Source organism: Larus michahellis, chromosome 21 (assembly GCF_964199755.1).
Source record: "Larus michahellis chromosome 21, bLarMic1.1, whole genome shotgun sequence".
Lineage (NCBI taxonomy): Eukaryota > Metazoa > Chordata > Aves > Charadriiformes > Laridae > Larus > Larus michahellis.
In genome coordinates this window covers 5,522,791-5,531,821 of record NC_133916.1, presented here as the reverse complement: position 1 = coordinate 5,531,821, position 9,031 = coordinate 5,522,791, and the positions used below count along the sequence as shown (strand labels likewise).

Sequence of the window (9,031 nt, the reverse complement as noted above, 5' to 3'; positions counted from 1 at the left end):
GCTCTCGTCCCGACATACGACCCCTCTGCTTTCCCAGGCGTCGCGTGCGACGGCCGGTGGAGACCGATATCCAACGGGATTTTACCTGGGGGACCAGAGCGTTCCGTACCTTCCCTTTCCCGTAGGACCTGGGCAGCTGGGGCCGTGGAAAGAGCAGGAATTAAGGGCGTTTTGGCAGCGTTTTTGGGTTCCAGCAGTGCCGTGCAGAAGCCTCACCGGGTCGGTGCCGGATGCGGTCTCACTCTACCCCCATGGCGATGGCAGGAACGAGCCCACAAGAGGTTCCATGACACTTCCCCTCTGTCACCCGGCTCATTTAAATATATTTGGGTGTTTCTCTGCTGTTCTGCAGCCGCTTCTGCTCTGGGGCTGGGGACACTGTATCCCTCCGGGTGGTTCTCCTTGGAGGTGTCCCCCCTCTTGCTCCATCTTCCAGCAGGTTTGTGCTAAAATGCGGCTGAGCTTCGCTGGAGCAAAGGGGTCCCCGCGGGGAAGGACCTCAGACACAAGTAATTCAGTTGCCCCCCAAAAAGTGCTCTGGGTGCTTCCAAGTAAAAGTCTTCTATAGGGGTAAAACATTCTAAATCATAAGGGACGTGGTCCCAGAGCCTGGCACGGCTTGGTGTCTGCTGGGGGTGAATCAATGGGCCTCCACCTGCCCATTTTCTGCAAAAATTTCCTAGTCGGTGGTAACTTGCTACATCACTTAAAAATGGCAGGGTGCAAACGGCAGAGTCGTCTCGTCGATTCGCAGCAGATTTGGGGAGCGCTGGGGGGGCCGCTCGTAGGAGCTGCCTTTGCAGCTCTGGCGCCGAAGCAGCATTTTGGTGCTGGAGACGCCCTGCAGCAGCCCGACGTCTCCTCTGCTTCTTCCCCGGCAGGAGATGGGCAGGGAGCGAGAGACCCCCCTTCTCGCGGGGTCCCCCACTCCTGGGGATGGTGCCCGCCGGCGTTTAAACATCTCCATCAGCCCCACGCTCCCATCGCAGTGCTCTCCCGGGGAGAGAACATCCCAGCATCCCAGAGAGTCCCCAGGGACTTTCTGCAGGCAAAAAGAAACCCGTGTCGAGAAACTCTACGTACCCCCCCGCTGCCGGGTTCGCCCCCAGGAGCTGCATCGCAAGCTGGGGTCCCCTGCCAGGTCCCCACCAGTTGCTGCCCACGTCCCCCCCACCCCCTGGGACTGCCGACCATCAGCTCCATCACGGGGGCATTCTGTCCTGCTTCACCCACAGCTTCTGTGCCACGGGTAAATGTTTAACTCAAGATTGCTTGGGTTTATTTATTTATTTATTTTAAAGTGTTTGCTATTGCAGGGTTTTTTACTCTTTCAAGTGCTCAGTGATGTATAAGCAGATTAACAGGTGGAAGAAGCATTTGATAAACAGAATAAAAAAAAAAAAAAGGCTTTTCAGAAAACGCTACTTGGGTGCGATTTGAATCAGTCAGAGCTAATAGTGGAAGTGGCTAAACTAAAGGAAATATGAAAAAAAAAAAAAAGAACTGAGATAACATATTTTTAGCCTGAAAGCAGGTTTCTTAAAATGAGTAAAGCGCCGTACGGCGAGCGGGTGAGAGGCGTGTTTCCCACAGAAGGTGCATAACCTATTTCTAACGTATCTGAGGGCAAACATGTAAAGCTGGATGGGGCAAGATACGCTTTACGACAGCTCCTGCCTGGAAGTAATCCGGGACTATACACAGGCTGTATATTGCTTATAGACCCGGCATGTTCCAGTAGCTGGCAGCCACGTTTCATTACATTTCTGCTGAACATAAGCGCCTTTTCTGCTGTTTTATTAACAAGGCGGATTCAAAGGCCCTCGGTCTTATAAATAATTCCGCATGTTTTGGTCTGTCGCCTTGGGCTCCCGCCGCCACATCAGGAGGTTCCGTAAAGGCATATGAAGCAAAAACCTTTTTTCCCGGTTTTCTGGATAAACATGTCTGAGTCTTGCATTGGCTCCCAAAAGAAAGAGAAAAGAAATGTTTCGTTAGACTTGAAATAAAATCTTTATTTGTCTTTAAGAGTTTAGGTTTAAAACTACTTAAAGAATAACTACATAAAAGTAGAAATAGATTTGCTTAGCTTCAAAAATTTCTAAATTAAAGGTTTGGCCTCTCTATTTCTTTAATCTTCGTATTTTAACTCTGAATCTACTGTCATGAGTTTGCAGATTATTATGATCCAATTAGAGAGCTTTTCCAGTAAATAAACTATTTCGCTTAAAGTATTCAGCTCATCTGTGCTACAGCTCACGCTCGCGTTTATCTCAGGAGCACAATGACCCTTCAGGCTGGATTTTCCTACAGAATTTTTGGGTTATAAACCGTGTCCGTAACAATCGACTTTGCTGCTTTCAGCTGATCTGGCACTTGCTGCAACTGGTTTTGGTTTAGGATGTTTGGTTTTTTAAATCCCTTCTATGAATACATGATTAGGATGAATAGGGAGGCCGGTACGTTAAACTGCATCTCAAAAGGGAAATAATAATTTTGTATAAAAGTTACTCAGTAAAAAACACTGCAGCTGCGAACCTGGGCAGGGGGAAGTGCAGGGAATTTGCACTTGACTTGGAAAAAACGTCTGGATCCACCATCAACACAGACTCTGCCGAGCCCCGCGTCTCTGCGCTCACGCCGAAGAAACTTTTGATGGGATTTTTTTAAGCTTAAACTCATTTTAAGCCATGGAAGGAGGAGCCCGGCAGCGGCTCCCAGGGACGGAGGGACAAAACCCCCCAAAGAGGAGACAGGAGGCTCTTTCTCGGCCGTGCCCCGGTAGCCCCGTTGGGCACACAGCCCCACCGGTACCTGTGCCTCACGGGCAGGGACTTTAATTTCCCGGGGCGAGGACTTTAATTAGATAAAATGGCCTAACCGCGATAAATGGAAATTTGATTAGAACAGCGCTAAGGGTAGAAACCCTGTTAATTACACGAACACTACTTACCGGGTAAAACACCCCCCCTTTGTGCCACCCATCGCTGGTTATTGGAGTGCCGTAAACATGGAAAACAAGCACAAGGACGACACGGCGTCCGTGTCTGAGAGACGGTGGCAGCAAGAAAAGCCTCGCCTCCCCCCACTCGTCTCCCCTCTGTATCTGAAGGCTTTATTTATTCGTTAGCATTTTTTTATTTGCATTCACAGAGGCTTAATGAGACGGCCATCCCATGTTAAACAAAAATCAGCCACCGAGGAAGAGCCCATTAGTGGCTGTAAGGCAACACGTAACTGTCTCCCGTGCAAAGCTGCTTCTTCCCGACTGTGCTTTGATGACGCTGACTGCTATTTAAAAGGGAAAGTTGCAGATTCCTGAGCAATCCATCACTGCTAATTAGTCTTTGCCTTTTAAAGTTTGTTCAGCAGCTGCCCGATGCTATGAACACACGCCTTTCCTGCACCCCCCTGACACCCCATGGCCGCGGGCAGGTCCCCGGGGGGTTGTGGGGCAGTGGAAAGGGGAAATGCTCCCCCGGAGCATTTTGGGGGCCTTCCATCGGTTTAGCTGGGCCGTGTGATTTCCACTGGATAAGGAACTGGTGCCGGGATGGAGACCCCATTCTGCTCCTGCTGTGGGACCTTCGCTGCCCCTAAAAGCGTGTGACACCCCCCTGCCCAGCGCCCGGCACGTCCCCATGCACCGTCCTGCCCGGCCGCTGCCAGCCCCTCGCCCACAAGAACAAACTTGGCCCCGGGGCACCGGCTCTGCCTTGCCTGGGACGTGGCCAGTGATTCATTCCCACCGCCAAAGCCCCGTGTTGACATTGAAAGGGGTGTTATCGCGGGCGCTGGTACACCGGGGCGAGGGTGTACCTGTCGGTATAAGAACGCCGCCGCGGCGCTGCCTGCACCCGCAGAGCCTGGCCGAGGCCAGCACCGCCGCCGACATGAAGCGCCTCCTCCTCCTCACCATGCTCTGCCTCTCCCTGGCCAGTGGCTTGAAAAGGTAAGGGGGTCCCCAGGGTGCCCCCCACTCCCTGGGCTCTCAGAGGGGCTTCGCTGCCGGGGTGCAGCCAGTGCCGAGCACGGCGGTGAGGAGCTCCCCCGGCACCAACACCCTGTGGCTACACGGGATCGCGGGGACCATGCAGGGACCACGCAGAGACCACTCAGGGCTTTGCTGGTTTGCTCCCATCAGACCATCGGCTCCCTGGCCGGCTCCGTCCCCCTGGATGGACCCTGCCAGCAGCAGTGGGCTGCGGGGAGGTCTGCGGGATGAGCTGCCGGCTCCAGCCCAGAGCTGTGCCAGCAGACGGGGCAGAAAACACGGGTACAAAGTCCCCTCTCCCAGCCTGAGGGTCCTTTTCCATCAGTCCTGTCAAGATACTGCCCGACCCATCGTTGCAAGCAGGCTTGTGGGCTCTCCCGCTGTCTTTGTCCTTGATTTGCTGCCTCCTAAAACAGCTCGGGTCCCCCATTTCGCTGTGCCCCAGCTAGAAAGCATCACCATGGGGGATGCAGGGAAACAGGCTCTGGACCTGCATCCTGGTGGCACCGGGACTCAGGGCGGAGGTGGGGACTACAGGGCATCGGCAGCATTGGTGGCCCAGGGCGAGTGACCAGGACCCTTGCTCCCCCAGGGTGACCCTGAGGCGGCACCGCTCCCTGCGGAAGTCTCTGCGGGACCGTGGGCAGCTCTCCCACTTCTGGAAAGCCCACAGGCTCGACATGGTCCAGTACAGCGAGGACTGCGCTGCCTTCACGGACACCAGCGAGCCCCTCATCAACTACCTGGACGTAAGCGTGGCGGCACCGAGGGCTGGGGGGTGCCGAGTCCCAGCAGACACCCTGAAAGGACATTAGTTTGCATGAGCTGTCCCCAATGCCCAAAGACTTCCCCTAAAGCCCACGTCTGCTAACGGAGCACGCCTGCAGCCGCTGCCCCGGCGTGCCAGGGCTCGCTGCCTGCCTGCTCCTGCCTGGGCCTTTGTTCCCGGGAAAGTGACGATGAGAGGGGACAAGGGACCGCATTCATGGCAGGCACTGCCAGCCCTCCCCCTGCCTGCTGCCCTCCCCCAGCCCGCCGTGCTCTTGGGCACACAGCAGGGAGACAAATTTCCTCCAAAACACAAACACACGTCGCACGCAGCAGAGAAGACCCCACCGCAAAGGACCCAGAGCCAGCGGTGGAGGGTGTTCCCCAGGTCACCCCGTTCCCGCAGTGTGAGGGTCCTGTCCCCATAGCCTCTGCCACTGTCTGCATCCCGCTGATGAGTGTCCCCTCGGGGTCCGGCCTTCCCACCGAATCCAGCGGGAAGAGGGTGGCGCCCGCACCCATCCTGCCTTTTGTTCTGGGCTTGCCTTGTTGTTCCTTAAATATTTGGCTCCTTTATTTCACCTGGCACAGTGTGGCCGTGAGAGATGAAACGCTGCCCCGGTGCCAGCCATCCCCCACACCGAACCCCATCAGTTCTCTGCAGCCCCCCCCCAGCACAGGCTCCCCTTTCCCGGGATTTCTTGGCGTGCTGATGGCTGACGGGGGTGTCTGCTCCGCTCTTTGCTAGATGGAGTATTTTGGGCAGATTTCCATCGGGACCCCCCCCCAGAACTTCACCGTGGTATTCGACACGGGCTCCTCCAACCTCTGGGTGCCGTCCGTCTACTGCGTCAGCAAAGCCTGCGGTGAGTGGGGGCTCCCCGACCGCCCACCCCCCCCAGCCGGCAGCGGTGGGACCCTGGGTGACACCCCCAGGGTGGCCCCAGAGAGGCTGTTGTGTCACCAGCACACACAGCCCAGGGACCTTGGTGGGGACCCCCCCCACCTAGCTGAGCCCTCCAAGGCACGCAGGGATAACAGAAATCGGGGGGGGCCTCATCGGGTTTGTTTGCTCAGGCGCAGGCGGCAGTCACACCACCAGCACCATCAGCCGCGGGAGATATGGGACGTGCTCTTTAGGCCATTCTTATGGGAGAGCCTTTAAACAAACAGGCGAGGATGATAGCACTTAATACAGCTTGTCACCACGGGGCTGGGCGGCAGGAACAAGGCGGGCGCAGAGACCATGGTGTGGCTCCGGCCTGGCTGCCCGGGGGCTCGCCGGGTGGCAAACACGGGGCTTGTTGGGGCCGCGGGGCTGCTTCTGTCTGTAAAACAGGCTCAGCAGCGCCGATCAGAGACGCGCTGGCTGCCCCATCCCTGGAGGGGTTCAAGGCCAGGTTGGACGGGGCTTGGAGCAACCTGGGCTGGTGGGAGGTGTCCCTGCCCAGGGCAGGGGGTGGCACTGGATGATCTTCAAGGTCCCTCCCAACCCAAACCATGCTGCGATTCTATGATCTCCAGGTCTCATAAAAGTCTTGCACAAGCTAATCCCGCTCCCCTTAAACCTCACCCCTTTCAGGCAGATTGGAATGGGGTAATTTTTATTCCTCCTCCAAACATCGCCAACATACCCCGTTGTCCCATGAGCAGCTCTTTCCCTCGGCAGCATGCCCGTGACACAGGCATTTTGGCAATGCCACGTTGCCCCATTCGTTTGCTCCGAGGCCAGTCCCTGCTGCCGGCCATGGCAGGGGCTCCCGGCCTCCATGGCCACGCAGATAAAAGGTGTTTCTGGTGATAGCTCCCGTCTCCTTCCCCAGCTGCGCACACCAAGTTTCAACCATCGCAGTCCAGCACGTACCAGGCGGTAGGGACCCCCTTCTCCATCCAGTACGGGACCGGCAGCTTGACGGGGGTCATCGGATCTGACCAAGTAGCCGTGAGTCATCTTTGGTTTCTCCTGCCCTGGACAACGTGCCTGGCACTTGCCTACAGACTGAGCATCACCATCGAGCCTCCTCCTCCTCCTCCCCACAGGTCGAGGGTCTCACCGTGAGCAACCAGCAGTTTGCAGAGAGCGTCAGCGAGCCGGGAAAAGCCTTCCTGGATGCCGAGTTTGATGGGATCCTGGGGCTGGCTTACCCCTCCCTGGCTGTGGACGGGGTCACCCCCGTCTTCGACAACATGATGGCACAAAATCTGGTGGAGCTGCCCATGTTCTCCGTCTACATGAGCACGTACGGACAGAGCTTTGCTGCAGGCTGTTGCTTAGACTCAGTCGTTGGTTTTATGGGGAGGGGGATACTAAAATAAGGGTGTTTTACGGACATAGTAAAGGGGTTTTTTGGGACCATGACAAGTATCGCAGACCTGAGGCCTTACAGGAATAAGTGACTAAGCATAAGGAAGAGAGTGGGTATAAATCCACCCGTTTAAAATGATGTGCAAAGTAAAAGGGAGAAGATCCCTCACGTTTCCTCCTCCTCCCACCAGGAATCCCGAATCCTCCCTGGGAGGAGAGCTGCTCTTTGGTGGCTTTGACCCCTCCCGCTTCACGGGGACCTTGAACTGGGTGCCGGTCACCCAGCAAGGCTACTGGCAGATCCAGCTGGACAAGTGAGTGGTGCTGGGCAGGGGTGGAAGGGCTGGGCTGGGGCAGGGCAGCAGGACGAGTCCCTCCTGGTCCTTCTCTCCTTCCTCCTCCAGCATCCAGGTGGGTGGGACAGTGGCTTTCTGCGCGAACAGCTGCCAGGCCATCGTGGACACCGGGACGTCGCTCATCACAGGTCCCACCAAGGATATAAAAGAACTGCAAAGCTCCATTGGTGCCATACCTGTGGATGGAGAGGTGAGAGTGAGGGTGGGGAGAGGAGGGGACAAAGCCCTGGGACCCCCACCCCGGCGGGAGGGACGTCCCGTGGAGCAGCACCGCTGAGCTGCCCGGCTCTGCCGCAGTACGCCGTGGAGTGCAGCAACCTCAACGTGATGCCCGACGTGACCTTCACCATCAACGGGCTCCCCTACACGCTCGGCGCCCAGGCCTACACCCTCATGGTACGGCTGTGGCCATCGGTGCCACCACCCCCAATTCCCATCTGCTGGGTTCGAAAAGCGGCTCCGGAGACAAAGGTGGCCCAGAGCCACCCTGAGAGCTGAGCCGCGTGTCCTGGCAGGTGACGAGCCCCACTGCTTCGAAGTGCACGGGACCTGCGGACATCGTTCCTGCGTGTTTCCATGTGCACGAGGCTCTCGGGTTCGTCCCCAGCTTTGCGCTTCTCCTTCTGCAGGAGTACAGCGACGGCATGGCCTTCTGCACCAGCGGCTTCCAGGGGCTGGACATCACCCCGCCCGCCGGACCCCTCTGGATTTTGGGCGACGTTTTCATCCGTCAGTTTTACTCCGTCTTTGATCGTGGAAATAACAGGGTGGGGTTGGCCCCCGCCGTCCCTTAGGGCCGCAGCATCCCATCGATCTGGAAGGGAGCCACCGGGCTGCTGCCCTCAGGCAGGGCAGGGGACGTCACTTCATCGGTGTCCCTGGAGGTGATGAAGACACCCGGGGACCGTGGCTGAAGAGCCCAGCAGAGGTTCGGTCCATGCCAGGAAGCCGTTTCGTAGTGAATATAAAAATGTCTTGAGCAGTTCTGCGATCTGCTTTGCAGGTTTGCTTTTTTGTAAACACGGGTCAATAAAAGCTTTAATAAAACAAGACCGGCCACGCTCATGTCGATGCACAGCAGCAACGCCGCAGATCTCGGCTGGGATGCACAGGAGCATTAAATCCTCCCTCCCAGACCCTGCCCTCCTCCCAGGCGAGCGAAAAGCCTCGGTGCACCCACGGCACTGCTGCAGGCTCCGTCTTACCCTCGGTGTTACCGGAGCCTTGGCAGTGCAGGAGACGCTGGATCTGAAAGATCGGCCTCTGTGGTCCTTAGCTGGGATTTCCACATGGGCAGAAGAGGACACTTTGCCCACGTGGAGCAGAAAGTCCCCGGAGGTGGCTGTGGGGACCCCCACGCTCCCCACCAAGGGCAGGGGCTGGGGAAGGAGCGAGTTCACTGGGAAAACATGTCACTTCATCTGAGGTGACGCTGGGAAACAAAAGGGTTACAAGGAGACTGGGGAGACCCTGGGGCTCTTTCTGTGCCACAAAACTCCTGGTAAAACCGGTGATTTCCAGGGAGATTTGCTTTGATTCCCCGGGCACTTGCAAAAGACAACATGGTTGTGGGTGCTCGAAGCGAGAGAGGGTAAACCAGCGGCGTGC

The 9,031-nt window shown here is 57.0% G+C and overlaps 1 protein-coding gene across 1 annotated transcript; it reads left to right on the top strand.

The window, feature by feature from the left end:
- The first annotated feature begins 5,510 nt into the window (after nucleotides 1-5,510).
- CTSE (cathepsin E) lies at nucleotides 5,511-8,217 on the top strand. Its single transcript, XM_074564110.1, has 7 exons — nucleotides 5,511-5,628; nucleotides 6,586-6,704; nucleotides 6,803-7,002; nucleotides 7,259-7,381; nucleotides 7,472-7,613; nucleotides 7,721-7,819; nucleotides 8,053-8,217. Exons 1-7 carry the CDS (start codon nucleotides 5,511-5,513, stop codon nucleotides 8,215-8,217), a joined length of 966 nt encoding a protein of 321 aa, XP_074420211.1.
- Nucleotides 8,218-9,031: the final 814 nt, after the last annotated feature.

Coding starts and splice junctions, on each gene's coding strand:
- CTSE (XM_074564110.1), top strand. CDS start 5,511: ATGGAGTATTTTGGGCAGATTTCCATCGGGACCCCCCCCCAGAACTTC. Junction 6,705..6,802: donor TCGGATCTGACCAAGTAGCC/GTGAGTCATCTT, acceptor TCCTCCCCACAG/GTCGAGGGTCTCACCGTGAG. Junction 7,382..7,471: donor TGGCAGATCCAGCTGGACAA/GTGAGTGGTGCT, acceptor TTCCTCCTCCAG/CATCCAGGTGGGTGGGACAG.